At 54.0% G+C, this 27,896-nt stretch overlaps 11 protein-coding genes across 11 annotated transcripts; 6 read left to right on the top strand and 5 right to left on the bottom strand.

The window, feature by feature from the left end:
• Positions 1-5,054: 5,054 nt before the first annotated feature.
• On the bottom strand, positions 5,055-8,357 carry HMPREF1541_00830 (uncharacterized protein; the record flags this gene model as incomplete). The annotated part of the gene is made up of 1 exon (XM_008713134.1): positions 5,055-8,357. The coding sequence occupies one exon, from the start codon at positions 8,355-8,357 to the stop codon at positions 5,055-5,057; it is 3,303 nt and encodes a 1,100-aa protein (XP_008711356.1).
• A 506-nt stretch (positions 8,358-8,863) lies between these two features.
• On the top strand, positions 8,864-9,321 carry HMPREF1541_00829 (uncharacterized protein; the record flags this gene model as incomplete). Its single annotated transcript, XM_008713133.1, has 5 exons — positions 8,864-8,926; positions 8,977-9,058; positions 9,109-9,186; positions 9,234-9,250; positions 9,301-9,321. 5 exons carry the CDS (start codon positions 8,864-8,866, stop codon positions 9,319-9,321), a joined length of 261 nt encoding a protein of 86 aa, XP_008711355.1.
• Positions 9,322-10,107: 786 nt separating this feature from the next.
• HMPREF1541_00828 (uncharacterized protein) lies at positions 10,108-11,107 on the top strand (the record flags this gene model as incomplete). The annotated part of the gene is made up of 2 exons (XM_008713132.1): positions 10,108-10,134; positions 10,181-11,107. 2 exons carry the CDS (start codon positions 10,108-10,110, stop codon positions 11,105-11,107), a joined length of 954 nt encoding a protein of 317 aa, XP_008711354.1.
• Positions 11,108-11,351: 244 nt separating this feature from the next.
• Positions 11,352-13,490, top strand: HMPREF1541_00827 (uncharacterized protein; the record flags this gene model as incomplete). The annotated part of the gene is made up of 2 exons (XM_008713131.1): positions 11,352-11,645; positions 11,697-13,490. The coding sequence occupies 2 exons, from the start codon at positions 11,352-11,354 to the stop codon at positions 13,488-13,490; spliced, it is 2,088 nt and encodes a 695-aa protein (XP_008711353.1).
• A 322-nt stretch (positions 13,491-13,812) lies between these two features.
• On the top strand, positions 13,813-14,186 carry HMPREF1541_00826 (uncharacterized protein; the record flags this gene model as incomplete). The annotated part of the gene is made up of 3 exons (XM_008713130.1): positions 13,813-13,937; positions 13,990-14,088; positions 14,147-14,186. The coding sequence occupies 3 exons, from the start codon at positions 13,813-13,815 to the stop codon at positions 14,184-14,186; spliced, it is 264 nt and encodes an 87-aa protein (XP_008711352.1).
• A 200-nt stretch (positions 14,187-14,386) lies between these two features.
• HMPREF1541_00825 (uncharacterized protein) lies at positions 14,387-15,340 on the bottom strand (the record flags this gene model as incomplete). The annotated part of the gene is made up of 1 exon (XM_008713129.1): positions 14,387-15,340. The coding sequence occupies one exon, from the start codon at positions 15,338-15,340 to the stop codon at positions 14,387-14,389; it is 954 nt and encodes a 317-aa protein (XP_008711351.1).
• Positions 15,341-16,020: 680 nt separating this feature from the next.
• On the top strand, positions 16,021-17,283 carry HMPREF1541_00824 (uncharacterized protein; the record flags this gene model as incomplete). Its single annotated transcript, XM_008713128.1, has 2 exons — positions 16,021-16,279; positions 16,400-17,283. 2 exons carry the CDS (start codon positions 16,021-16,023, stop codon positions 17,281-17,283), a joined length of 1,143 nt encoding a protein of 380 aa, XP_008711350.1.
• A 493-nt stretch (positions 17,284-17,776) lies between these two features.
• HMPREF1541_00823 (uncharacterized protein) lies at positions 17,777-18,010 on the bottom strand (the record flags this gene model as incomplete). Its single annotated transcript, XM_008713127.1, has 1 exon — positions 17,777-18,010. One exon carries the CDS (start codon positions 18,008-18,010, stop codon positions 17,777-17,779), a length of 234 nt encoding a protein of 77 aa, XP_008711349.1.
• A 564-nt stretch (positions 18,011-18,574) lies between these two features.
• HMPREF1541_00822 (rpsU-divergently transcribed protein) lies at positions 18,575-19,369 on the bottom strand (the record flags this gene model as incomplete). The annotated part of the gene is made up of 2 exons (XM_008713126.1): positions 18,575-18,907; positions 18,962-19,369. 2 exons carry the CDS (start codon positions 19,367-19,369, stop codon positions 18,575-18,577), a joined length of 741 nt encoding a protein of 246 aa, XP_008711348.1.
• Positions 19,370-21,711: 2,342 nt separating this feature from the next.
• HMPREF1541_00821 (uncharacterized protein) lies at positions 21,712-23,608 on the top strand (the record flags this gene model as incomplete). Its single annotated transcript, XM_008713125.1, has 7 exons — positions 21,712-22,102; positions 22,154-22,206; positions 22,313-22,320; positions 22,370-22,463; positions 22,519-22,698; positions 22,760-22,811; positions 22,863-23,608. 7 exons carry the CDS (start codon positions 21,712-21,714, stop codon positions 23,606-23,608), a joined length of 1,524 nt encoding a protein of 507 aa, XP_008711347.1.
• A 2,897-nt stretch (positions 23,609-26,505) lies between these two features.
• On the bottom strand, positions 26,506-27,859 carry HMPREF1541_00820 (uncharacterized protein; the record flags this gene model as incomplete). Its single annotated transcript, XM_008713124.1, has 2 exons — positions 26,506-27,713; positions 27,763-27,859. 2 exons carry the CDS (start codon positions 27,857-27,859, stop codon positions 26,506-26,508), a joined length of 1,305 nt encoding a protein of 434 aa, XP_008711346.1.
• Between the last annotated feature and the right edge of the window lie 37 nt (positions 27,860-27,896).

Raw genomic sequence — 27,896 nt, 5'->3', positions numbered from 1 at the left:
CGTTCGCCGCCTTTTGGCTGCTCTGCTATCGGAGACAGTCGATGAAGTGCCTGTCATCACTCAGTACAACACTGGAAAATTCTCGGAACACTGTACTTACCAATGTGTGACTGTGGTAGTGCTTTGGCCTGCTTCGGTTGCTCTTCAATATGAAGCTGATAGGATGATGAGCTGCATGTAGCCGGCTGGATCAGCGTCATTGTCTCAAACACGGCATAGAATACCAGAGGTCTGGGAACCAGATCTCCGAGCTGCATACGTACCCTGCCATTCTAGTACTCATGCATGGCTGGCTTGCGGGCCAGATATTGTCCTCATTTGGGTCGTAGTACGACATTGTTGGTAGCCTCTCGCCTCCAGTGGTACCCCATGCCAATTTTGAGTCCCATGACTCTGGCTGAAGCAGAGCGGTTGTCATAGAGGTAGCTTAGCGGATGCTGGCTATGACTATGGCAGTGGTAGTGTAGGGGCTGAAGTAGACGATTCGTTGCGTAGGTGCTAGGTTCCAGGACTTGTCGATGAACTGTAATACTGTGCAGTAGATCCAGAAATTTAGCTGAAAGTAAAGAGATGAGGACTGAGTGGTTGTGAGTGAAGACTGGTGAAGACTGAGGGTAAATATTGGTACTGCTGGAGCGAAGGCGCAGATTAGGCAGGAGCAACCAGGTTGAGTCGTAAAATGTAAAGATCGCAATGTTGTGAGCGCGAACCATCAGGCAGCAGGAGTCAATAAGCTGCAGACGTAGCTTGTTGTGGGTGGGAGAGCTCTTGGAGCAATGAGAAGTAACAGCCATAAAGATGTGCTACCGCTGGAATGGGTTGACTTTCCAACGACTCCAGTCTCGACCATCCAGGCTACTTTTCTGCGTCAACACGGTGCAGAATCTGACAAACATGTGAGCAATTGTCGCCTTCGATTGCCACATAGATCAACACTGCCGATTTGAATCCGTGCAATGGTTGTATGGATGCTCCCGGGTCCGAATGAGCATATGGCACAATCCACGGGACGGGACCTCTGTCTTGAGATGGACCTGTACGTCTGTCTTCGCCCGAGGCTGCAGGCACGGTCTTAGCCCAAGAAGAAATGATCTGAGGAGGGTGCGGGCTCGTGACTGGGGAGAGAAAAGGTGGAGGGGGGGAACTCGAGGGTTATGGCGGGGGGGGGACTTTGAGAACAATGAATATAACAATGTCACGTGCCGTCAAAATAACCATGCGCGAGGCGTAGAAAACACTTGGGTCAACCTCAAGGGCAATATAGGGACAGACATATGCCTCTATCTGAGTACAAACCTGTAATATGCACTCAACATCAGCTCAAATGAGAATGGTGCAAACCCGAATAGTCTTGGGACGGGTCGGATCTTGTTCGCCAAAAATGAGGAAGCCACCGACGTCGATGGACTTGTAGTCATGATAAGTTGGTGCCGCGAAGCATGCTGCACGGGGCTTAGCCGAGCATAGCAGACCGACCGACGCAATGCCTGCTCCGTGGGGGGCAGCTGGACGCAAGTGATGGTGCCCGCCCAACGCCACTATGGTGGATCTGAGGATATGTCTGAGAGTGCCGCACACAGACTGTCCAAGGATTGATATGTCACGTATTGTAGGTGATCCTAGGTACGTCATGCGTAAGCAGCACAGTCTGTGACACGGGATGTACTCCACGATTTGTATCGGAAGGGTCAGTGTCTGTCACAGGGATGTTGAAAATGACAGCCACGCGACAGCCACGTGGAAAGTAAGGGCAGAGAATGGCAACCTCGAGGCGTTGAGTAACGTTGCCATGTCGATCAGAACCCTTGCTGCAGCAACAGGAGGCTTGCGAAAATGTCAACTCGGATGTGAGTGTCCATCCTTATCCGGCCAGTCTTTCGCCATCCTGCAGCCGAAAACAGGACAATGTGACAAGTCAGGTCAACACCGAGCATGGATCTTCAACAGGGTGAATTTCGTTAACAAGGGTAAGCAAGATCTGTTATTGGGCAAGGTCGGCAAAGCTGTAGCCCGACGGAATCGCACAAGGGATCCTGGATTGATCCTGCAGCCACGTGGGCGGCTATGAGATGCAGCTCGGCCTGAGCGACATACTGGACGACGTTGATAGAGAGGTCGGTTACGAAAAGCTGCCGAAGGGGAACGAACATGACGGAAAGAGGCCCCCAGACCCCGCTAGCAGGGAGATCGCTTAGGCTTGACAGCTCTTGGTGACCGTCTTAGCGCGTGGCAAGCTAGGGAAACCTCATCACGCTTGGATGCAACCCTGCTGGCCACGCTCATGACTGGCTAAACAGGCTAACATTCCTCCCGCAGGTCACCACATGGCGTATACTCATCCATTCTGGCTCGGCCCTTGTATCGGGGCGATCACGGTGGCTTTCGTGGCTGGCAGAAGTTGCAACAGAGATCGCGCCCTCTTGCGCTCGAAAATGCCCACGATAACCGAGTATCGGAAATCTTCCCAATGGACTCTGGCGCTTGATTCGATCTCGTGGGTCAAAGGGTCGGACGCCACATCTCGAAGCGAATCTAGGAGAAACACGAGGGGCACGTTATGTCCAGATGAGTGACCCACACACGTTGACCGGCAGTTCACAGGGCTCTACTTTCGTATCTTCATGGGCGTCTACCATCAACCCAAGCCAAATTGTGGCGTCTGCGAGCTTCCTTGCCACAGATCCCTGCCGCTCACGTTTTTCCCTCGTATCATTAAGATTTGTTCTCATGACATGGCTCGGTGCAGACTGCACTCCAGACCTTTGCATCCCCTGCATGACCTTTTGCTGGTGGGTTCCACGACAGAGGCGAGACATGCGGCGACCGCAAGTCTAGGTCTCGCATTATGCTGACCGTCCTTTTGAGTGATTGTCTATCGAGGTGACTGTCTATCAAGGTAACTGACTGTATATCGCTGCCAGTTGGACGTTGCTTGGGCTGTGCCGACACTAAGGGGCGTAGCAGGCACGTTGTCCTTACCATCTTACCTGATATGGCCCTCTGTGCTGGTCCGTGTTGAGCAACTCAACGACAGAGACTTTACGGGTCTCCCGCTGCCCAAGCGCCATTGCAAAGAACAATCCTCACATTGCCCGCGGGAGAATCTTCGAGGGATAGGGCCAGCTCCACCTGGTCAGCAAGTCTCTGGCGTATTCCTTCACAAATATACTGTGACTGAGAGGAAATACTCCGATGTTGATCAGGAGTGAATGGCAAGAAGGCGCAAGTCTGAGTCCTGGGCTTCAAGCGACCCCGTTCTATCGATGTCAGTCGGCATGCTGGCGGAGTGAGGGAAGCGAAGCGAAGGCTGACAGTCAACTCGGTGTCCTTACGATCAATTTCCAGTAGCAAAGCAGATATCGTTACGTTCAGATACTGAAGAAATGGCCGCGAGCCGGATTGTTTTGCCTCAAATGACGCTATTGTTGTTCTCTAATCTTTGGTATGCTGCAATGACCTCTGTGCACCATTTGCGCAACAGACTATCCGCCGAGCACGGAATTCCTGTGGCAAGGAGAGATATTACCGGGTCCTTGCCGTTTCAAAGCACCCGGAAGGGCAGCAAAGGGAGCGTCCATGGAGATCAACAACCAGAGAGTGTCGATTAATGCCTAGACCTGGGTGACGACGACCTGGAGCCAAAACAAGGTTCGAGCACAACTCGGAATGATGGTGCGAGATGTCGTAGATCAAGGTACTGGAAGTGGGGAGAGGGTTCCCAATGAACAGACGACCGACCTTGAGGCAAGCACTGCAAAGTGCGGCTAGACTCTCGAGGTGCATATCATTGCCATCCTAACTAGATCCTAAAAGTTGGTGAAGGCCTCCTGATGAGCATTACCGACGTTCTAACCAGATCCTGGGAACTGGTGGAAGCCTCCGAATGAGTATATGACTGGCGCGTTACGCCCGAGAACGGTGATATCTATACATAGAAGCGAGAGGTACCAGTGAGGAGGCGAAAGTTCGGCTCTGTCCGGCGGAGTCGGGCGCAAGGTGGTCCGACTCAGGACATTGGAATCAAAGCCACGGCTCATGGATGAAGGTCTGCTTTCTTGATCTCCTCATTCCTCGAGTTGAGCTCACTTGAAATTCAAATTCCAAGGCCAACTTCAATCTTGGTCATTGCAAGACCATTCTGTAAGCGGAATGCTAAGCGAGTCCAGCGCTAGTGCAGGCGAACTCCGCCTAAAACTTAGTGGCTGTGAAAATAGTATATATATTCACATTGTGGAAATTCCGTCCAACAACACAACAGAACTTGTCACAACAAGTAACTCGGAGAGATGGCCGAGTTGGTTATGGCGCCAGGTTAAGGCCTCAGTCTTAACATTGCATCCTGGTGGGGCAACCCTCGTGGTAAGTCACGAGCTCTGTGAAAAACACAGTGTAACAAGCCCGCTAACAATAAGAAGGGTTCGAATCCCACTCTCTTCAACCAACATTACCTTTTTTGCGCTCCTGAGGAAGCCCACGATGTGGGAGAGTGTTCTCCCTACGCACACGGTCTTTTTTGGCCTCTCAAGCGAGAGTCTGAGGTGGGGGGCCCCTCACCTTCAAGATTTTTCTTTTTCTATTCCGGATTAGGTAATATGTGCGGATAGAGAAGTGGGGCCGCTGACGCCTTCTTGGCAGAGTATAGTCTATACGCACCTTCCACTATACATATGTTCCGGATTGTGAAGGACTTCTTGACAAGTTTTTTTGGAGCAAAATCAGTTCCTGTGCTTTCTTTCACCACCTCGCTTTTTCTATGAAGAGCACGAGGCCAGGCTGGAGCAAGCCAAAGCTCAATTCCTGAACAGTGTGTACGCCTACCTTGGTACTAGCAATGCTGATCATTTATATGCAGCATCGTAAAGTTCTCTACGATTCGAGCTGCGCGGCTTGAATAGACCGCCAACCGGACTCTATCAAGACACCAGAACACCGAGGCCGAACCTATACCTTTCGGCTTTTGTCTCGATGCTGCAGGGCAGTCCAATCCCGTGGTGCTGTAACCCATTGTAAGTTTCAATCCACAGCCCAGCCTTTAAGCGGTACCGCGAGTTCTACTACTCGTCATCCTCGCCCGGCGCATCGTCGTCATCAGTCTCCCCTTCTGCGTCCTCGTCTTCGTCCTCATCAGCTGCGAGAGGTTCCACCTCCGCCACACCTATCTCGCTCGCATCCTCGTCGTCCTCACTGCTACTCTCTTCCTCCTCAATCTCAGCGTCCGGATCTTTGTCCTCGTCATCATTATCGTCTTCTGCCTCGTCCTCCTCATCATCCTCTTCGCTACTCTCTTCATCTTCCTCGCTGCCCTCGGCCGCCTGAACCTCAACTTCCATTTCATCCTCTGGTTCGCTTTCCATGTCATCCTTTTCGGCCTCGTTGGTGCCATCCAGACTGGCCAGTTCTACATTTGCCAGTGCACTCTTCCTCCCGCTCCGCCTCATCGGGGTCATGACTTTTTCTTCCGAGACCCCGCGACTTGACCTCCCTCCATTTACGCTGCCTGCGTTCCTCGGCGAACTACGCGTTGGCAACATGGGCGTGGGGCTGACTTTCCCGGCGGCACCATTTGCACTCACTCTCCCGAATGCTGCCGCAGCCGTGCGTTTCTTCATGCTGCGGTTGCGCAGCATGGCAGCGGGAATGGGTGGTGTGATTTGGAAGCGCATGGGTGGGATGTTGTTTGTGCGGTAGGCGAGGGCGTAGCCGGTAAGCGAGCCTTCGGCGGGGACTTCGGAGTCTTTGGCGCCTTCGTCGCCGCTAACGTGCCCGTTGATCCTTGGCTCCGAGGTGATTTCCGTGGAGACGGTCGCGTTGATTAGACCGGTGGAAGGCGGGCCAGGGGCGATGACTCCTTTATCATCTACAAGCGCAGGATCTTGCTTCGATTCAGACTGGGCGCGTGAGGCGGCGTGGGGTGTAGACTTTGGTGAAACGGCATCGTTGTCAGTCTTGCTGGTTTTGGCTTGCACGCTTGCTTCCTCGTCCTCGTCCTCGAGATCTTCTTCACGAGGCGCAATAGTCTGCAATGGCTGATTATCGAGATGGGCTTGGTCGCTACGCCCCATGATATATGGCGTCCAAACGAGGTTCTCTTCTTTCAGCTCACGATGCTTTTTTGACTCATACTCGGCAACAACAGACTCATAAAGCTTTTTATCATAGCGAATGGCATATGTCTTGGTGGCAGGGTCGCGGGTGAAAGCGTAAAGTCGTTCCAGAGAGTGAATAACATCATCAGCGGTCATGCCAGTCCGCGCCATAAGCGTTCTGGTGCTGAATGGCTTCATTCCGAGCTGAAGCAGATGTTTGGATATTGTCAAGTCCCAGTAAGCTCTGTATGCCGTCAAGCCCATATCGGACAATGGCTTCTCCGGCGAGCCATCTTTACCTTCGATGCGAGTGAGTAGGTAGGAGAAGTCGATGAGGAAGGTTGCATAACCTTTCCGCTGGTGGATGGGCATGACCAGGATACAGCTGACATTGTTCTGGCTTGCTGGTCGCTTCTCTTTGCTGAAGTAACCAACAAAGTGGTAGCCGGTCTCGTCATACTCTGTCAAGATATAGAACAAGAACGGCTCAACATCGTAGTACAAAGTTTTCGACCCAAGGAACATCTTGGCCATGAGACACAGACACTGACAGTATTCAGTCTTCTTCCTGCCGTCGACTTCCCATATCGAAATGCTGCCATCGCGATAGATCTCGTCGCCAGGTGGATGCTTTGCCGGACACTTCAACTTGTGTCGGTACGCGACGAATTCTGACGGCAAATACTTCAGACAAAACTCGCATATGAAAAGTCGAGATTCGTGTGAGTATTCCTCGGGGTAAGGCGCGGCATAGAATGTGTCTATGACATGCTTCCCAAATTGAATGCATTTGATCTTGCTTGGCGGTCCTGAGACTGTCCGATTCGGCTTGCCTGCAGCCGAGTTCTCCCCGTTGATCTCCGCCTCAGCAGCCTCAGAAGCTTTTCTGCGTTCTTCTTCTGCTTCTTTTCTTGCGATTTCGAATATGTCTCGGTCTCGATACTGAGGCAGCGACCTCGAAGTATCTGCTTCCTGCTCTGACAAAATACCTCCGTATGGCTTGGCATCCTGATCTTTATCTCCGAACAACGAAGGAAAGACCAGATTGCTCGAAGGTAAGGCTGGGAATTTGGGCACTGGAGGCTGGTATATAGGCGGAGCTGGAATTTTGGGCGGCCTCTGTTTCCGATTGCGCGGTCTACCAGGTCGGGGAGGCTTGCTGAGGACATTTTCAATTCTCTCCTGACCCAATCTGAAAGCCAGGATGAATTTGTGAGGCGGTGGTTTGTGAAAAGGTCGGTGTTGGAGAATACGGGCAAATGGCACACTTCTTTGCGGCTGTAACGCACTTCTGGTCGAATGCGCCACGGCACGTTCTCTTGGCGTCGCTTCGGCATCTGGAGGTTCTGTGGCTCCAGGTGTGGTTTTCCGTCGTCGCTTTTCTGAAGGGAGTGGTTCTTGAGTTGGCGATTTCCTCTTTCTAAGAGAACGCCCACCATCCTCAGCATCTAACAAGGGCTGCGCAAATATCGAATGGGAATTTGGCTTCTGAAGCCCTCGAGAGACGGGGAGCAGGTCACGGACGAGTCGTGGAGCGGAGTTGGAGTTCCTAGCTCGGGCCAGCACTGACTTGGGCGACTCAGACTGTGCTTCGTTGTTGGCGCAGGTTGGGCATCGCCAGGCAGTTATGTCCTGATCTTCTCCTAGCGCCTCATTTCCCCGGGCACAAGCCTGGTGGGCAGGGTTTGCGCAGATGGCACATGCTAGGTATGTCTCTGATTCTCGATCCAAATTGTCGGTATTAGGCTTGCCGCAGAAGATGCAATTTACACCCGGGGATTCTGCCTCAGCGTCTGAAGAATCGGATTCCAGCTCTTCGACATCGTCTTCGCCAGTGTCTGAGCTACTGCTCTCTGCGTCAGCTTCGTCGGTGGAAGATGATTCGGTCTCGGCTTCGGACTCGGTTTGGTTATCTTTTCCAGCAGCTGCCTCTGCTTCGTCCACTGCCTCGCTTGATGATGCCGCATCCTCCTCATCCTCGTCGTCCTCTTGCTCCGAGTCTTGCTTGGACATGTCAGCCGTTCCTTCATCACCATCATACTCCTGTGCTGACCGCTGTAGTTGAGCAATCAACTCGCTGTCATCAACCGTATCTTCTGTGGCATCAACACCATCTTGACCTGCAGCATTGTCCACAGCCTGCTCTTCATTAAGTAGCTCGGTGGGTTCGGGTGCAGGCAAAGAGTCGTCTTGCTCCATGTTCTCGTCCGTAGAGGCCTTCCAGCTCTCTTCGGTGTAGTCTTCAGAATATTCCGAGACAGGCGGTGGCATATCTTTTGTTTGCTGTGTCGCCGGCTCTACCCTAGCGACTCGACTTTAGCCGGTAGCCACGCGTCAATGTTTGTCTGAGTTGATACGTGCTGCCGTGGCCATGACAGATTGGTGACTGTCTATTGAACGTGAGTCCTTGTAGATTGGCTGTGGGTTGCCGCGTGTTCAGTGCATGTCTGGCGAAGCCAGGAGGGGTGCAAGAATGCGACGCGTACGATGCGTCTCTTTCGTTCCGGTCGGACCGAGACGGGCACCTAGGTATCAATCGTAGGCATAGGATACGCGTCGTAGGATAGGCTGCGATAGATGTAGAGGCGGCTGGCTTGTCCGGCGCAATTCCTCTGCGCCATCACCGCTGGAAAGGTCGACTGGCGAGTTCGCGTCCAAATTGGGTATAGCGTGATCATCCCTCCGCAGTTCGAAGCTCCGGCGACCCTCGCACTCAGGTTCAGACCCGACAGCGAGAAAGCGACGACTGACTTTACGATCCTACAACGAGCGTCACAATGGGTGTGCCGTTCGAAGCCCTGCTCCCTTACGGGATTATGATCGGTCTTTTTGGCGTTACAGTACGTTCACTACCTCACACTGTCCTTCAGCGGTTGACGATGAATACCAGGGAGTCGGCTTGTCCACGATAAGATACTACAACAACAACCAGAAGAGGCCGAGATGGAACCTCGATATGTGGGAGAGGCAAAGTACGCAAGTCTGACTACAAATAAGCAGATTTGACTGACGAGGGGGGCAGTGATGGAACGTGACCAGAGAATCACTGGCGTTTTCAGAGGGCAGTCCGAGGCTGTGGAAGCTCCTGCTGGATTTGAAGGTAGGCTCTTACTGTCCTTGATGATGCAATCGCTAACTGTGGCTCAGTGAACAGCAGGTGGAAAGTATGTGGCTCCTATCTACCGCCGACTAACCCCAGACTGACAGCGTCCAGGCCGAAACCCAGGTGTTGTGAGCTACAGCAACCGATACAATCAGCGACTCTTGCGTCCAAAGGTGCTCTGTACATAGCACTGCATATCAAGACACGATTTTACAGAATGCATCGTTCACAGCGGGGCGTCGCATACAGCACGTACCAGCTTTCTTGCGGTGTGACATTTCCTGCGAGCGATACCGGCTGGTGCGATCCCACTGTCTTCGTCACCATGCAACGAAACGAAGCGACAAGCGTAGAGTCTTTCGTCCCATCAAGCCGTTTCTGGCCAATGAAACAGGAGTATCTACATCACGAGGCAGCGACGTCCTTGGCTGGTAAATATCTCATCGCTTTCAGCTGACCTGCTCGATTTGCCCGACTGCCACGAAAAGCTGCGAATGTGAGGCAGGATGAGGCTCCCTGAAAGATTCGCGATTACTGCGTGTTGTGTTATGCGAAACTCTTTGACGTACTACTGATGTTAAGGCGATGGCTGACATTCCTGATTGGGCCGTTCCATACACTTCGGATCCCGGAGAGAGAGCTCCCTTCAGTCACTCTTTTCTGACTCATCCTTTCCGACGTTGTCTTGCCAGGCGCTCGCAAAAGTCTACCGAGGCATGGTTTCGGATGGTCTGGCCCTTGCGGGGAACAGCCAATCACCCCGCCTCGTGTGTTGGAGGATACTAGGTCACGTACCTGGTACTCTCTCGAAATACACCAAAGCCTGCCCTGTGTCAGAAAATGCTACTCTTCACTCTCGGCTGCCCTCTTCGACAGCTGTTGTTTTTCCCACTCACGTTCTCGTAGCCTCTGTTCGCGATGTCATACACTCAAAGTTGGCTAGAGGTAGCTCCACTTCTATACGACACTGTACACGCTAACACATCCGAAGCTAGAGAAAGGCCTGGGAGGCCGAATGACGCTCCGCGGCACTCCCGAGGAGATTAAGGCTATGTCGAATGGTTTAGCTGAAATGCTAGGGAAACAAGCTCCGCCACCAAGTGAGGCAGTAAGCGCCGAGGATGGCGAGGTCGACGGCATCAAGTACCGCGTCTATCGACCGAAAGGCGTCACTCAGCCCCTTCCCGTTGGAATCTGGACTCACGGAGGCGGCTGGATGACCGGCGACCTCAATAGTGACGACGCTCTTTGTCGCATTGTGAGCGAGCACGCATCTTCGGTCATTGTGAACGTCGATTACCGACTCACGCCGGAGTTCAAGTTGCCCACACAGCTGCAGGACACACTCACGGTCTATAAGTGGGCGCGACAGAATGCAGTTTCCATCGGAGGCGACCCTGCCAAATTTTTCTCAATAGGAGGCTCGGCTGGTGGTGCTTTAGCTCTCGCACTAGCAAATCACATCGTCAAGGACCCTGCGAATCGGAACGGCATCAGAGGGATTGCCGCTGTTGTTCCGGTGGCTCTACACTGGTCGCACGTTCCAGAAGAATACAAGTCGATGTACAAGGCGTATGACGACAACAAAGAAGGAACTCCCATTATCGACCAGGAATCAATGAGGCTGTTCTTCGAATCGTCCGGGGCCAGACACGACGATCCTAGCATCTTCGTTGCACTTGACAAGGAGAACCACAAGAACTTTCCGCCAACGTATCTTGCTGCTTGCGAACGAGATCCACTGCGAGACGATGCGTTTGTTATGGAAGCGGCGTTGAAAAAAGCCGGTGTGCCGACGAAGCTTGATTTCTACAAAGCTCTGCCGCATTATTTCTGGATCTTTCCCGGTCTACCTGAGGGGCAGCAATTCGTTGCCAACCTTGTGACTGGGGTCAAATGGTTGATCTCCCAAATGTAGATAGAGGTAATCATAAGTAAGGTATCACCATAGTGGTAGTTCGCACGTGATCCAGCGACCGTAATGGTCTATACTTGTTCTATTAGAACATCTCTGAAGCGAGCACAAGTAGATCTGACTGAGCAGGGCGCCTTGTCGCCTTCTCATAGTCATCGTCCAATGAGAATTGAGCTTTGAGACCCACCACGTTTACAACGCACCAGACACAATCTCGCCTTGCTTCTTCTGTTCGGTACTCAACAAAATGGATGCCTACCTATCTGGGATCGATGGTCCTGATGGCGATGGCCTCGGCAGCCCACTCTCACCCGGTGAGGATGGCATTACCTCCAGGAGCGCCAATGCACTCTCGACAAAATTAGCAACTGTCCTTTCAGCATCCTATGCCGACTCTGAGATACGTGAAGCTCTTCGTTTGTTTGATATTCGCGATGTCCAGTCTGAGTATCAGAAGTCGCAGACTCTCAAATCTATCGCGGAGAAGGAGATTATCGATGCAAATGCCCGGATTGTTGGTGACTTTGGACACGTGGCAGAGGTAAGCATGTCGTTGGCACACCGTGTGACAAGCACTCACACTTCAGCTCAGCAATTAAAGCGAGTCGGGGTTCTGTTGGCTAGGTTGAACGACACCTGCGACCAGATGAGAGGTCACATCCTGGCAGCAAAGCAAGAGTCTGCGCCCGTATTGGAAGAAGCCTCCATTCTCTTGGCTCGAAAGCAGGAGGGCGAAGCAAAGCAGCAACTTCTAGAAGTCTTTTGCAAACACTTCACTCTCTCCGATGCCGACCTCAAGACTCTGACGAGCTCTGCTGAGCCTCTCGATGAGCGCTTCTTTGTCGTGTTGCAAAGAGTCCAGCAGATTCACAAGGACTGCGAGATCCTCCTTGGTACCGAAACCCAAAGGTTGGGTCTCGAGCTCATGGAGCAAACCACGAGGAATCTTGACGCTGGCTTCAAAAAGCTCTATACCTGGATCCAACGCGAGTTCAAAGGTCTTGATCTGGAGGACCCGCACATCAGTGGCTCGATTCGACGGGCGCTGAGAGTGCTTTCTGACCGCCCAACGCTTTTTCAGAATTGTCTCGACTTCTTCGCACAGGCAAGGGAAACTACTCTATCTGAAGCTTTCCAGGGTGCTCTGACCGGCACCGGCAGTGGCCAAGCCATTGAATTTTCCACCCACGATCCGCTCCGCTATGTTGGCGACATGTTGGCCTGGATACATTCTGCGGCTGTCTCGGAGAAGGAGGCACTTGAAGGCCTCTTCATTTCCGACGCCAATGAGATCTCTAAAGGCCTTGCAGTAGGCCATACGAGCGAGCCCTGGGCTCGTGTAAGAAGGCCCGGTGGGGTTGATGAGCGAGCCGAAGAAGATGATACATCGGAGCATGTCTTCGATGGGCAAAAGGCTCTTAGCGACCTCGTCAGCCGCAACATGGTCGGCGTCTGCCAGACGTTGCATCAACGGATTGAAGTTGCGGTCAAGAACAGCGGAGATCCTGTGCTGATGTACAAGGTCTTCAACCTTCTCACATTCTATCAGGAAATCTTCTCAAAGCTCATCGGATCAGGCACCACGATCGACAATACCCTGGTGCAGCTTGAGACGGCTGTGCTTGGCCTTTTCAAAGACACGATGGACGAAGAAGTTGGGGCAGCCACGGCGGACACAACACCTTCGCCAGACCTCAGTCCCCCCACTTTCCTTCACGTCGCCTTGAAGCAGTTCACAGACATCGCACGCTCTCGTGGTCCGCAAATGACAGGCTCGGAGCTTGAACGGCTGTTCTCAGCAGTACTGTCTGGCATAGTTGATGCCTGCGCGGACGGTGCCTCTCAGCTGCTTGAAGTTCGAGAAAGCAACATCTACAAGGCTAACTATCTGACGGCTTTGCAGATGTCGCTCCGGTCTATTCTGTCCCAGGTACCTCCGATCAGTTTGCCGCTCGACAAGGTCAACAGCGAGCTTCAAACAATTAGAGACAGCCTGTCAGAATCAGTAACGACATCCTTGCTCGATGCATCGGGCATTGGAGCGCTGTTGCAGGAAGCAGATACTCGGCCCGACAAGGAAATGAGGCGAAAGTGGTTCATAGAGAACCTGACCAATGCGGCTCTGGTCCTTGACGACTTCCTTGCTTCAGGACTGATGGACGCACAAGAAGGTCTTTCCAGAATGAGTGACAAGTCGGCGGCAAAGGACATTATTGGCGAAGCCGTCGACAGATTCTGTGCTGAGTTTGACGAACTGGAGGGAATGATCCACCAAGCAGACATGGAAGGCCCTAACGGTGAAGTCGACGCGGAAGGAGATGAAATACGATCTCTCGCCGATCTCTATCCAAGGACGGGCGCAGAGGTTAGAGCACTCTTAAGCTAATTGGCGGCAAGAGCCAAGTTCGCAGAGATACAGTCGCGATTGCTAAAGGTATGAGAGCAATCTCACTTACTTACGGTTGTTGCTACCTCATGCTCCTGCCCTCGAATTCGGTGCAGATCTACTGTCGTTTCTGCCCTCGGTCACTCTTCACCTCCCGAAGCTACTTGTACCGCAAGCATTTCTTCTAGCAAGCCATCAACACTCGTGACAATTCATTGCTCTCACACTGATAGCTCGTGTAGCTGCTATATCGCTCTGCCTTTCCACCAACAGAGTCTCCTCTCCCTCTTCCAGGCACAACACCTGCAATCAGCTCACCACCATGTCGGATCCCGGCCGCAAGAACTTCAGCACCAAGGTGAAGGAGAGCATCACGCCTGGAATCTTCAAAAGCAGATCCGAGAAAGTAAAGGAGCACACCACCGACAATGCCGACACTGCTGCACGGTATGAATCGTCTCTGCCGGCTTCAGCAATTTACTGACCTGGGCTGCTGCAGTGAGAGTCAGCCTGACTCGACCAGAGGCGCCTTGCAGGCTGGAGCCGATAAAGTGGGCCGAGCTCAGGACCGGGTTGTTCATGGTACCAGTGGACCAAAGTAAGCTTCAAAGTCATGCCATGAGGCGATAGTGAAGGAGACGGGCTGATTTAACCAGAAAGAAGTCCAGAAACCTCTTCGGCCGGAAGAAGATCTGAAGATCAATGAGGTTGTCCTTGTATGATGCTTGAAACCCTATTTGGAGTCCGACGTCGGGGAATGTTGCAGAGGAATACGGTGCTTGAGGTGGCCCGAGTCGTCCTGAAGCAAGAGCTTGGAGGTGGAAGTCGGTGTAGCCTTCAATTGATATCCATACCGCGGCCAGAGGTCATTGAAAAGAGAATGTATCAGTAATCTATCAAAGTCCCCCAATCCCCTCAAATACCTCCTCCCTCTTTCTCTTCCACCTCTCTAGCTCACCCTGTGCCCGCCTCACCTCCGCACGGCTTGCCTCCAGATCAGGTGGGAGCCCGTGGTACTCCTTTAGGCGCTCTTCCAGTTTTCGAACAACAACTCTTTGGGCAGCCACTTCTTTCTCGGTCTGCTTGACTTCATTCATGTCAATGCCTTGGTATCCATCCGCTCTCGAGAGAGCTGCTATCCGGTCCTGATATTCGGCAATCTTCAGCGACAGATGCTTAGTCTGGGCCGTAAGCTGAGAGGTCTGCTGCCTTAAGTTTACAATTGAGTTTTGCGCATCCTCATCTTCAGCAGCCGTGGGGACAGCTGTCGAGGTCTGAGCCTCAAGCGATGATCGCAGCTCAGACAAAGAGGCGAGCTCCTGCTCCAGCTCAAAGATTGAAAGAGTGAGGCCCAGCATCCTCTGTCCCAACTCGGTCTCCGGAGAGCCGCCTGGCGATGCCGAGTCCGGCTCGGGTGGGAGGTGGTTCAACCGGATTGTCGCTTCAGCAAGTGAGCTAAGCACGTCCTCCCCTTCCGACCCCAACGCACCAGCCAAATCCCCCATTAGGGCTGCACCCTGACTTCCCTTCGCCGCCTCCGCGTGCTCTTGGTAAATCTTCACCTGCGCCTCCTGCGCCTCGAACAGAAGCTGCCGCTCCTTGTCTGCCGCTCGGTTGGCATGCATCAGGCTCTGCAGGTACGCGAGAGTTTCGACATTTTGTTCGAAAGGCGGGAGGCGGCCGGAAGGGAGGACCTGGGTAAGCCAATTCGACACCTGGGTCCAGGCGTGGGTGGTGGCGTGGTATGCTCGGGCTTTGGAGGGTGAAAGGTCGAGCTCGGTGGGGTCTGAGAGAACTACGTGCGCGGGGATGGAAGGGTTCCGGCTGTGCTGCCTTGGGGTGGAGGTCATGGTGGGCTACACGACCGATAACTTTATTGCAGGAGGTCCAGAAGGGTTTTCAACGGAAGGGCTGTGCCCAGGCCCACCGGCTTTGTGCAGCGTTGATTCTGTAGACGTATCGTGATATTCTGATGATGAGATGAAGAAAGGAACGGATGTGTAGAAAGCCGAAGCCAAGAAGGAGTGGTGACCGCCAAGAAGGCAACCAGGCCATGCTTGATGCTGTGTCGTTGCCTCGTGTCGTATGCATCGAATCACCTTTGTATGACTGTGCATCATGTTCATTAGAGACTGTTGGTTCGGCTCGTAGTCCCTCCCAACCACGTTGGAGGACAAGACCTCTACCTCCGCGGCCTTACAAACTATCACTACGAAGAGCAGTCGTCGAACGACCTTGTCTGGAGACGCTTACCGCGTGATGTTCGAGGTGTGACACCTGAACGATCACGGATTGCAGAAAGGTGTGTCGTTAAGGACCTCCTGATGAACTACGATTGCCATTGGACTTCCCAAGCAGTCGCCAGCTGCAGCGCGCCATTCTCCGCATCGATTGCGCAATATAAATGTAATGCTTGGAGAAGGCAACGAGGATTGCTACAATACCCCAGTTACGCGCTGCGGGCTCTGACCCTGAGCTACCCCCGGAGTTACGTTAGATTTTGCAAGTTCTTATCTCTCGAACAGCAGTCATGTCATCGACAGCAATAGAGATCACTGCGAAGCAACCGGACATCCAGTATGCGCCTGATTTCGAGAAGTATCAGGCCAGAGGCAAACTTCGACTTCAGAGTGAGACCCTACCCAAGACGGTCCCGGATGGGTTTCCCGAGAAACTCTCTGGCGACATGGTCTGGGATGGCAAAGACTTGAAGGATAGATACAATTGGACATACGAGCTGAGCGACGCCGAGATCGAAGAAATCGAAGGCGGCCTCGCCCACTTCAAATGTAAGTTGTCTTTTACGGAAGCATTCATATCTATCTGACCTCGATTCGCCCTCGATAAACCCATCGGTCACGTCAACGCAACGACATTCCCCCTGCCCACTCTTCATGAACGCCTGCGAGCTCTCTCCCGTGAACTTCACCAGGGTCACGGCTTCTTCATCCTCCGTGGCCTGCCCGTCGACAAACACACTCGCGCCGACAACATTGCCATATACGCCGGCATCTCCTCGCACGTAGCCCCTCAACGCGGTCGGCAGGATAGTCAATACCTCGGCAAGCCTGCGGACATGATGCTCAACCACGTCAAAGACCTGACTTACACGTCACAGTCCTCCTCCGTCGGCTCGCCCGCGTACACCGCCGACAAGCAAGTCTTCCACACCGACTCCGGCGACGTCGTCTCCCTCTTCTGCCTCAGCGAAGCCGCCGAGGGCGGCACCTCCCGTCTGGCCAGCACCTGGCGCGTCTACAACGAATTAGCCGCCACGCGGCCGGACCTGATCCACACGCTGTCCGCGCCGTGGCCGCTCGAGAACTTTGGCAACACACACGAACCGTACACTTCGCGGCCGCTGCTGTACCACCAGCCGGCGACAGCAGACGCGCCGGCGCGGGTCCTGCTGCAATACGCGCGGCGCTACTTCACGGGCTTCGGCGCGCTGCCGCGCAGCACGGCGATCCCCCCCATCAGCGAGGCGCAGGCCGAGGCGCTGGACGCGCTGCACTTCCTGGGCGAGCGGTTCAACGTCGGGCTGGAGTTCAAGAAGGGGGATGTGCAGTACGTGAACAACCTAGCTGTGTTTCATGCGCGGGACGGGTTCACGGATGAGGAGGGCAGGAGGAGGCATCTGGTGCGGCTGTGGCTGAGAGATCCGGAATATGCTTGGGACACGCCGCGGGAGTTGGAGGGGAAGTGGAGGGCTTTGTATGAGGGAGTGGGTGCGGAGAGGGAGGTGTTCCCTTTGGAACCGACGGTTAGAGGAGAGAGTAGAGGTGGCACATGAGCAGCAGCAGCAGCAACAGCAGCAGGCGAAGGTCGATGCCATCGTGTTCTAGAATTGCGGCGGGTGGAGGGATGCTCAAAAAGTGAGGAGGGCGTGTGGAAGGAATGTTCGTGCAATTATTGGCCGGCACCGCCGCCAGACCTGCTGTCTTCGAATCTATCTAATGTAAGAACTCATGCGGAGAGATGACAACTGCGAAGCAATGCCTGCTCCACTTAAAGTTCCTCGTCCTTTGAGGCTTGCCCAGTAGGGCCGATCCGTTGTCCGCTACCAAACGTCGAAAGATTAGGTAGTTGCCTCATCTCTGCATCTGCAGAGCTCATGATCGTGGAAGCTGCTCAGGCTCATGCTGGTCAGCCCCACATGGTGCCCTTCTTCCAAGGTCTTTGTCGCTGATGATCGAAGACCGTATTTGGTCAAGCTACTGAGATTCCTGTCAGCATCGTACACGAGCCAGTATGTGGAAAGTAGCATACATTTTTGAGTGTGTCGCTCAGGCCTTTTCAGAGGTCGTCGTCGTGCCATCACTCTTGCTGGGGATCGATTTGACGATGTCATTTTGAGTGGCTTTAGGTACTCGGTGAGCCAGAGCTTGAGTCTGGGCTCGAGCGCCTGGTGGCGGCTTCACGAACTTCCATTTGCCATCCTCGTTTCGTTTAAGGTAGATCTTGATGGTGGGCCGCTTGACTTGATGATTTTTGGGTTGTCTAGTCTGGCGCGAAGCCATGATGATTTCAGAAAGATGGGTGCTGAATGCGCTAGATGTGGTGTTGTCGCCAAGTGTTGTAATTAAATACGCTCGTAGGACGGTTTGGCTGCCTGACAACGCCGATGTCAGGTTAGAAGGTGTTTGTTCAGAACAAGAAGTTCGCGATTGCTAGGTCTGATGATGGCAATCGCAAGACAGCGATTTATGGGAGGCTTTGTGGGGTCGAGGGGCACGGCCAGGCACATCTTTGGACGTTCTCACATCTGGTACTGCTGAAGGTTGGAAGTGGGGAGGTGTCCAGCGAAGCCTTAAGAGTAGATTTGTGCCTCGTCCGCGCCGAAATCTTACAGGTTGGAGAATACCAGTAGTCGTCCGTGTCCATTCGCCATCATAAGAAGAAATGAGAGCGATCGTACTAAGGACGTATGCTCGGGCTTGAAACGGGAGCCGGATGCACCCAGAAAGCAGAAGAGCCATCTTGCTGAGTCACGGCCAAAGTCTGCTCCTGCAGTAGGCGCGGGTGATTCTCTCATGGGCTGACCAGGCCTGTGTGTATCAGAGAATGGCGATAGCTCTCCTGGCTCAGAATCGCATGCCCCAAGATCGGGCTAAATTGAGGCTGTTGCCCGCCCAGAAGCCAACATACTGGGTGAATCCGCCAACGGCGCCTCCCACCTTTTGAACGCTTTCCAGCCGGCGGTCGAGAAACTCTTCCGTCGAGGCAAAATCTTGAGAAGTGTCTGTGGTCATGAAAAGCTCCGAGCTCGCATAGACCGCAGCCAGGGTTGCTCGCTTGGTGTACCACGAGAAGTCGACGGCAGTATCGCCTGCGAGATACCACATCTCGTCTGCTAACAGATTGAGCTCTTTCAAAGATGCGGGCAGGTTTTCAAGCAACGACATATGACCAAGAGCCTGGAACTGGGGTCAGCATTACGAGTGATTTTATAGCTCTCGGAGTGGACTGACTCCTTGCCAATGTTGAATTACGTCTCTGTTCGCACGCAGTCGAGTCATGGCGAGAGTCTTAATCTTACGACCAACACCGAGCTTTGCATCGTCCGGAAACTGTACAGCATCTTTCAAGGCCCGCCGCTGCGTGACCAGGTGGTAATTTACGACATCGAAGACGCCGCGAGGGAACAGTTGAACGGACACATCGAGGTAACCGGCATCTCGAGCTCCAAGGGTGAGAGCTTTTTCAGAGAAGCCATATTCGGGAACTCGCTTCAAGGCGGCGGAGAGAATAGCCTCTTGCGCTTGGGGGAATGGCGGAAGATCGGGATGATGCTGTGAGTAATAGGATCTAAGTGAGGTGCGGAGGAGAGCTGGTTGCCGTGGCGGCAAGCGACTCACGATAACACTGCGAACAGACATCGTCACAACGTAGGTTGAGATGTAGTGGAAGTGGAAACTATTGCATGTAAGGCGTGCAATTTAAGGTGTACGAGCATGCATTGTACATCATCGACTCGGAACTTTTCCAAGCCTTGCGGGCGATCGGCGCAGGCTCACAAGGCTGAATCATTGAGGCGAGATTCTGGGCAAGCGAGGCACATGCTTTACAGTAGCAACAGGCACTATCCTTGACGAAGTCTGTCCTTCGTACTGTAGCATCTTCTGTCGAAAGCCGTCTAGCGAAGCGGTTGGTCCTGTGTACCCACATTCAGAGGTGTCCAGCTGAAGGGGAATGCAGGAAGTCTAGTTCGGGTCATGCATAAAGTACGTCCCAATCTAACAGGGAGGATTAGCTCGGAAGGCGAATGGGGCCACCTGTCTTTGCTGGGCGAATGCCACGGCATATCCAGTGCGACAATGCCAATAGCTTAGCACTGGAAGCTGTCTCTGAGCTGCCGAAACAAAGGAATTGTGAGCATCTTGAAAACAAGAGGTACGTTTAACCTGGCTTGACGGGGCTGGCGATCGCCCGGCGGGTGCAGGCTTCCGTGACAGCCGATTGCGACAGACCCAGGCTATTTTAATAAAGCCAAGGAGCTCAGAAAAGGGCCGCAGGATACTCCGTACCAGCACGGCATGACGACCGAGGAGTTGAGGACCTTCAGGAACGAGGTCCGTTTGGTACGCAGTAGTGCTTGTTAGTGCAGACATGATTTTGACAGACTGACAGCAGTAGCTTCGCTCGTTGAAGCACACCATGGTGGACCGACGTCGCAATGGCCAGAAGGTATGGTAGCAGAACGGTAGAAGTGCGTAGCTTGATCTGCTCGCCAGTGCTGCATGCTGCACGCAAGCACCGGCCGCCGCCGACGGTTCAGCAGTCAAGCGAGACGGACCGTTGTTCTTCGGTGATAGCCCCTTGCAGCTTCTTTACCTATGCAGACGCTTAGAGGCGCTCTTGAACAACAGCCTTCGGAACTTCTGCTCCCCCAGCTCGAGAGGGGCCAAGCCGAGGCGCTAACGCACTCAACGGAGCGAATCACAACTGCCAACTCGAGTCAACCTCTTGCCTTCACTGCGTCTGTTCCCTTTCCTTTCGTGCCGCTGCATCTCGCCTGCTGCATTTTCACTAGTCGCTGCAGTTCATCATCCTCCATCCCATCTCGATCGCCCCCCGAGAGTGTGCGCGCTCTTCGCCACCGCAATCGGCTGCACGTTGCGAGTCCACACACTCCAACACGGACACCCTGCCCATTCCGAAGCTCCTACTAGGCAGTTCCCTGCGCCAGTCTTTTGCACCGGATCCCTTTCCGCTCGAGATCCGCCTGGCAGCGCATCTGGTCAATTGTGCTAGCGCAACAAGAGGTTCGTACACCCTCGATAATCGCGTGCGAGAAAAAGCTTGCGCAGTCTGCCCAAACCCGCCCTACGCGGCATTCCCCAGGGCCATGCGTGATCAGGCTGACGTCCCGACCCTATCATAGCCTGCATCACCGTCCACGCCTAAGCAATCACCTGTTGCATGTAAGCACCTTCGTCGTTCTGAGACGTAGCAGATGCCCAATCCTGTCCCCTCATGCCTGTGTGCTCGGGCCTTGAACCCCGCCCGTCCATGCCCTCGCACTTTTTTCATGGCCCTTCGCTAACCGTGTATTCCAGAAGGAGCTTGCTGAGCCTCAGCACCATTGCGACTCTAACGCTCGAAGCAGCCATCTGCCGCTATCGCATCCTTGCGACTTTCTCCACAGCTGCGCCGCTCCTCGTACCACTCGCAAAACCTTGTTAGCTGGCCTCTATTCCGTGCATCGTCCTGCATACCGACACTCATTTCGTAGAAACAACTCCTGTATCCATCTGCACGACTGCTCGGCAACGGAGTCAAGCTCTTTCATCATGGGTCAGTCTGGTTCCCCTCTCATTCCGATGCCTGCCCAACATCAATCTGCCTTGGCTCCTCTCTCATCATCCCCAGCTCCCGCCCTCACTCTTCCTCTGCCTGATCCCCTCAGCCCTGTTTCTGCTTACCTTTGCCTGTCACACACATCACTGACGACCGTTGCGTGCTAACATTTACTTTAGTAAGTGGTCAATTCTTTGAATGTGGTCTTGTGGTTGTTCGGTTGTGAACCGCAGAGAATTGACTGCGCACTGTCGCAAGTCAGCCTGGGTCCACTTCTGCCCTACCGCTTTTCACTTCACCTTCACATCAATATCACCCGCACCCGATTATTGCCATTCTTGAACTCGTCACTGCAATACAGTCACATCCACATCCATCGCGTGCGGGGTCATAAATCCACGACCCTCTCTCTAATTTCACCATGCTCGCTTCTACTACCTACCCTTCTTCTGACTCGTTCCAGCGCGAAAGATCTCGATCCCCTCGTCGCCGCTCCCGCAGCCCGCGCAGAAGCAGACGATCCTACTCTCCTCATAGCCGATCCCGCAGCCGCGGCGAAGACTACCGACGCAGTGAACGCAGATCTCGAAGTCCTATGAGCGGTGCAGCCAACGCATCTGGAGGATATTCAGGGTCAGGCTACGCCGGAAGAGGTGCTCCGCCACCACCAAGATCATTCGAGGATCGAGCTGTTGCGAAAGAGCAAATGATGCAATCAGTGCGCGAGTCCTCCCAACAGGACCGTCGTGTCTATGTCGGCAACCTGGCCTACGATGTCAAGTGGCATCACCTCAAAGATTTCATGAGACAAGGTATGTAGACTGCGCTTTGGTGCTCTGGAACCTTGCTAATCCGTTGCGCAGCTGGAGAAGTTCTCTTTGCTGATGTCTTGCTACTTCCTAACGGAATGTCGAAGGTGGGCGAAATCGTGTGATGTGGCTGGTGTTTCTGGTCTTTCTTTTTGGTTTTTTCCTTGATGGACGGTTGATTGACGGTATGGACCTGGTCCACGGGTATTGTAGGGATGCGGGTAAGTCTCAACCCTTCCAGCTTCGGCCACCGAAACTAACGCTCTGCAGTATTGTGGAATACGCTACTCGAGAGCAAGCTCAAAATGCGATTCAAACCCTCAGCAACCAGAGCCTGATGGGTCGTCTCGTCTACGTCCGCGAAGTAGGTCCACCAGCAACTATATGGTCTGTCAATCACTAATCACCGGCTTGCTTAGGACCGCGAAACTGAACCTCGATTCACCGGTCCTCCCTCCCGCGGCGACTTTGGTGGCGGTTATGGCGGCCGCGGCGGTTACGGTGGCCCAATGGGAGGTGGCCCGATGGGAGGTGCCATGGGCGGTGGCTATGGCGGTGGCCCGATGGGAGGTGGGCAGCGTCAGCTCTACATCTCCAACGTTTGTGGACCCCTTCATCTCTTCTCATATTTCGCAGCGCAAGTTATTGACATATTGACAGCTTCCTTTCAATATCGGTTGGCAGGACCTCAAAGATCTCTTCCGTCAAGCAGGTGAGTGATATACAGATCTCATGTATCTATCGGCTGGCTGAATATGTGTAGCTCAGGAAGGAGGAGTGATCCGCGCCGATGTTCACATGGACCAGACTGGTCGTCCCAAGGGAACCGGCATAGTTGCCTTCGAGTCTCCTAACGATGCGCGCAATGCTATCCAGCAGTTCAACGGATACGACTGGCAAGGCAGAGCCCTCGAGGTTCGCGAAGACCGCTACGCTGGTGGAGGCATGGGCTACGGCGGCCGCGGCGGATTCGGAGGTGGAGGATTTGGAGGTCGTGGAGGATATGGGGGAGGATTCCGAGGTGGATTCGGTGGTCGCGGTGGAGGATTTGGCGGCGGATTTGGCGGAGGACGTGGCGGATTCGGTGGCGGATACGGCGGCGGCGGCGGTGGCGGTGGTTACGGCGGCGGCGCTCCTCCTGCGGAACCTGTTGCTCCTAACCCATTCACTGACTTCGCCACTGGCAACGGAGAGCGCTCTCAGTCGATCTACGTGCGCAACCTGCCCTGGTCCACCAGCAACGAGGATTTGGTCGAGCTCTTCACCACGATCGGCAAAGTTGAACGAGCCGAGATCCAGTACGAGCCCAACGGACGCTCCAAGGGCGCTGGTGTGGTCGAGTTCGACAGCCCCGAGAATGCTGAAACCGCCATCTCCAAGTTCAGCAACTACCAGTACGGCGGCCGTCCCCTTGGATTGTCCTACGTTCGCTACACCAATGCCAATGGAGGGGAGGCCATGGAAGACCAGGAGGCTACTGGCGGCATGAGTCAGGATCAGATGATGTGATGCTCTCCTCCACAGGCTTGTCCTCACTTGTGCAGGTTTGCGACTCCACCGCAAAACGGCTTTCATCAGATGATCATCGATCTGACACTGTACGGCTAATATGGGTGGTATGCGATACTCGTTTCTTGCAGCCGCACACAAGGCGACTGGACCCAAAAATTTCCTTCTACGACATATCAGACTGGAACCCGGATGCGAGGATAACGGGAAAAGGGAGTCGGGCACCGCAGATTCATAGTTGAGCTTCAATGCCCACGCTGGATTTTAGCGTTGCAAACATGGAAGCAAGGCAAAAGAAATTAGGCAATGAATGCAGAAAGTTGACAGGGTTTGGGAGTAACGCCATGAGGTGATAGATGATCGGGGCTTTGGCTATCACATTGAAATCTTGGGTGCGCACATGGTACTCGGTTCTAGCTAGGCCGTCTAGATGGATTGATTCGTGATGATGGCTATGTTGGCGGCCCGATAGGAATGAGGGTTAACAGCAACCTCACTGCGGCCACAACGACGTTTGGAGAGACGTGTACATTAGGGACGCACATCGCGCAGGTGTTGCTGCCATCTGCCGCAGGGGTCCATCGACTCCTGGCACAATGCAGTGCCTGAGTTGCATGCGGAGAGATCTCACCAGTCTGTCTTGCTTGCTGCTCTTTCCGACAGCTCTGACTCGCGTCTTACCACGCACAGCATGCGCACAAAGGCCCGGATCTGTCTCCATTGAAAATTGATGCTCTCCACTGTAGTTCATGCACATGTTCGCCGAGTAGCTCGCCGGCCCCACTCCGCGCCTCACCGCCTCCATTGCCGACCTCGACCTCCCTTCGTGGATCTCACGGCTTTCCGTCACGACATCCTGAGCATGAGCTTGCTCGCTTGAAGTAGGCACCCGGCAGAGTTGTCGTACCGAAAAGGTTGTGACTGATGAGAGGTGGATAGTGACTGTGCGTAAGTGGTCAAGGTTTCTGTGGCTGAGCTGAGTTTCTTCTGCACGCTACTGCACTTCATCTCCTTCCCAGCTCGTTCATGGATGCATAGACGCATGCCTGAACGAGAAATGAGAGCTGCCGAAACCTTGGAACGTTTTCCCTGGCAAGTCAGTTGGTGGCTATGGAGTACTCAAGGATCTGTCCTGCACCACACCCCGACCGCGTCCTAGGAATGGCGCCGACTAGCCAGGGCTTTGAGCCGATATGCAACGAGGCTCTGAACTCGCCAGCATAGTGGGAGTCTGTCATCGTGGTTCTTACCTATACAAAGACAGAGAATTGGTGGTAAATCTCGCTGGCTAACAACCAGATCACCAATCCAGGATCATCTATCCCGGGTGTCAATGTCCATGATCGAGTGAGATCTTGGGAGGAGCTTCTTGATTCAGTGCCTGAAGCAGGTAAGGCGAGGCACCCGGGCAAATCGACCGGACCTCTACCCTGGACCAGAAAGGGCGTATGATTTGCTCCCTGGATTACGAGCCTCTATCAGGATTTTACCTGCTGAGCGTGCACAGGACGGCCGCGCTGTCCGACCCTGGCTTCGTCAGGTGGTGGCATGCGAGGCGAAGCACTTCGCACCAGTAATGGGTGCCAACCGATGCACCTCCTCTCCTAGACGATGGAGTCCCCTACGTTCCTGGTCCCAGCCAATAGGTGGCGACCTTGCCCCAGCACACCGCGCGTTTCCCCTGCTTGTTATCGAGCGGTCTTTAGGCTGAACCGGCTAGCATGGAGGGCACCATCATAATGCTATCGAGCCCACAACGATATGTCTCCAGTACTGCCACCCGCTATCATTGCTTGCAGTTAGCTAGAGTAAGGTTGTAGGTCCCTTCCCAGGCCTGCCGGACCTTTCTCCCCCTCAACACGCCGGTCTCAGCTTCGCGCTCAAACAAACAGGTACCAAAGGCTTGCTTGAAGTTTTGATCGTACTCCATAATCATGCACATGGTCACTAACCGTGTCTCATGGCCATTCCCTTCTCCCCCTATACCAAAGGCTGCTACCCCCCCAATGCAGCACCGAACGGTTCATCCTCTCCCAGCTGCCAGACCCCGATGTGCCTTTCAAATCCAGGGGCTGCAAGTCCGGAAGACGCGCTCTCTACCGAGATGAGCTCTCCACACCGCTCACAGCCCGACATCGTGATCGACTCCATATGTTGCGTGAACAGCGCCCACAGCCGTGCTCACAGCTAGGAATACTCAAGCCTCACCACTTCTAGGCCTCACGCCGCGCAGTCCCTTCGAATACCACCTTCTACGTCAATGCAAGAAGATACACCGACAAAGTCTCAAGAGCCCCCCCAGGCTCGAGGGAGCAAGTATCTTCTTCACACCATGTCCGATTGCGAACGCAGTGACGAGCCGGGCGGCCATCTTTCTCCATTCCCACTCGCAGGCGACCCGATAGTATGACTCATTGCAGACCCCGTCAAAATCAAACGGCGTCGACCACACACACCGTTTGAATCTCCGGAGACGCGTTAGAATATCACTAGTCAAGAAAGTGGTCACTAAGATGCGGCTGAGGCAGTGGTTGGCACAGTGTCAACCAATTGTCCGAGACCAAGCCTGTACACCACATGCTGCACTCTTTCGTCGCAGCTCTTGGCTCCTCGCAGAGATCTGTCCTTGATGGAGAGGAGAGCGAGCACGCAGTGCGAAGGAGTGTGTGTGCGTGCGAATTGGTACATCTCTATGCACGATCAAGAGTGTTGCTTCCTGGAGGATACATGGTCTCGGAGCTAATGGGATGATGGCTTGATGCTTGCTTCCTACTTGCATCGAAGGTATGATTGGAGTATGACATATCATATTCCTCAACGGTATGGTTTCAGACATGGAATCATTGTTCTTCAAGACCTATCTGGTAATATACAGGAAAGACGGCAGGCAAGCTCAGTCAGGCTCTCTTGGCCTCTGCTACCTCACTCGCCTTCGCCTCCTCCTCCGCCACAAGCCCCTTTACCTCATTTTCATCCATCCACTCTCTGACACTTTGCATACACTTCTCTAACGACTCTCCACCCTCGAGTAAGCCTTCCAGGTCCATACCTTGCCACCCGCTGCGGTGATCTGTGACCCGGCTCTGACTGTAATTGTACGTCCTCACCTTGTCCTCTCTGCCCGTCCTCGCCACGCCACCCATCGCCTTCCTTCTCAGCGCCAGCATCTCTTCCTCTCGTTCTTCGCGTCTCTTCTGTGCGATCTTGGCCCGGAGCACCTGCCACGCCTTTGTCCTGTTGGCATGCTGCGACCGCGACTCCTGCATTCCCACCACGATTCCCGTCGGAACATGCGTCAGCCGGATGGCACTGTCCGTCTTGTTGACGTGTTGGCCGCCCGCGCCGCTCGCTCGCATCGTTTCCGAGCGCACGTCTTGTGGCGGAATATAGTAATCCGATGACGGATCGGCGTAGTTGTGCTCGCTCTCCTCAGGCTTCTCTGGGAAGGAGGGCATGACGAGGACGGAGACGGCAGAAGTGTGCGTGCGGCCCTTTTTCTCGGTCGTGGGGACCCGTTGTACGCGATGGACACCGGCTTCCGTGCGGAGGACGTTGTAGGAATTTGGGGCAGAGACTTCTAGAATAGCGGATGTGATGCCTGGCGTGGATTCGGAAAGGTTGCTGTCGGGTGTGTAGGAAGTGAGGGTCTGTGGCCAATTCAGGCGTGTGCAGAGGGACTGGTACATGCTGAGGATGGTGTGCGCAAAGAGGGACGCTTCGCTGCCCCCAGCACCGGGATGGATCTCGATCAGACATGGCATGCTTGCGAAAGGATGTCGTGGGATGAGGGAGGTGCTGAGTTGGGTCGTGAGCGTGGGCACTGACGAGGCCAGAGTAGCAATCTCGGAGTGGGTGAGATCACGGAGCTCAGTATCGGTGGATGGATCTACGAGCAGAGACTCAAGTTCCACGATGGAGGCACGAGCCTCTTCGTATGCCTTCAGAGCAGATGCGATTGGGGAGATCTCGCCGATTCGCTTAGCCGTAGTAACAGAATAGTCTTTTGCATTTTCGGCGGAAAGGGTAGCATGCTCAGCCGCAATGATACGGGCGCGCCGCAGTAAGATGGGAGAAGGCCCATCGACTGGCAGGGTAGAGGTCGCAGCTGTATGAACGTCAGGCAGTGAATACTTTCAGGGAGCACAGGAACCCACCTGTGCTCTGGAGGCGCGCAGCAATCCGCGGTCTAGCTGCCGTGCGCAACTGTTGACCAAGACATCTTGAGCATTGCCAGCGGCTTGTGCTCAACATGCCTCGCAGGATGGAAGATGAGGACTGCAGATAGGAC

The sequence above is a fragment of the Cyphellophora europaea genome, assembly GCF_000365145.1.
Source record: "Cyphellophora europaea CBS 101466 unplaced genomic scaffold supercont1.1, whole genome shotgun sequence".
In the NCBI taxonomy this organism is placed as follows: Eukaryota; Fungi; Ascomycota; class Eurotiomycetes; order Chaetothyriales; family Cyphellophoraceae; genus Cyphellophora; species Cyphellophora europaea.
Note: the sequence above shows the minus strand (reverse complement) of the source record. Positions and strands in the feature narration are given on the sequence as shown.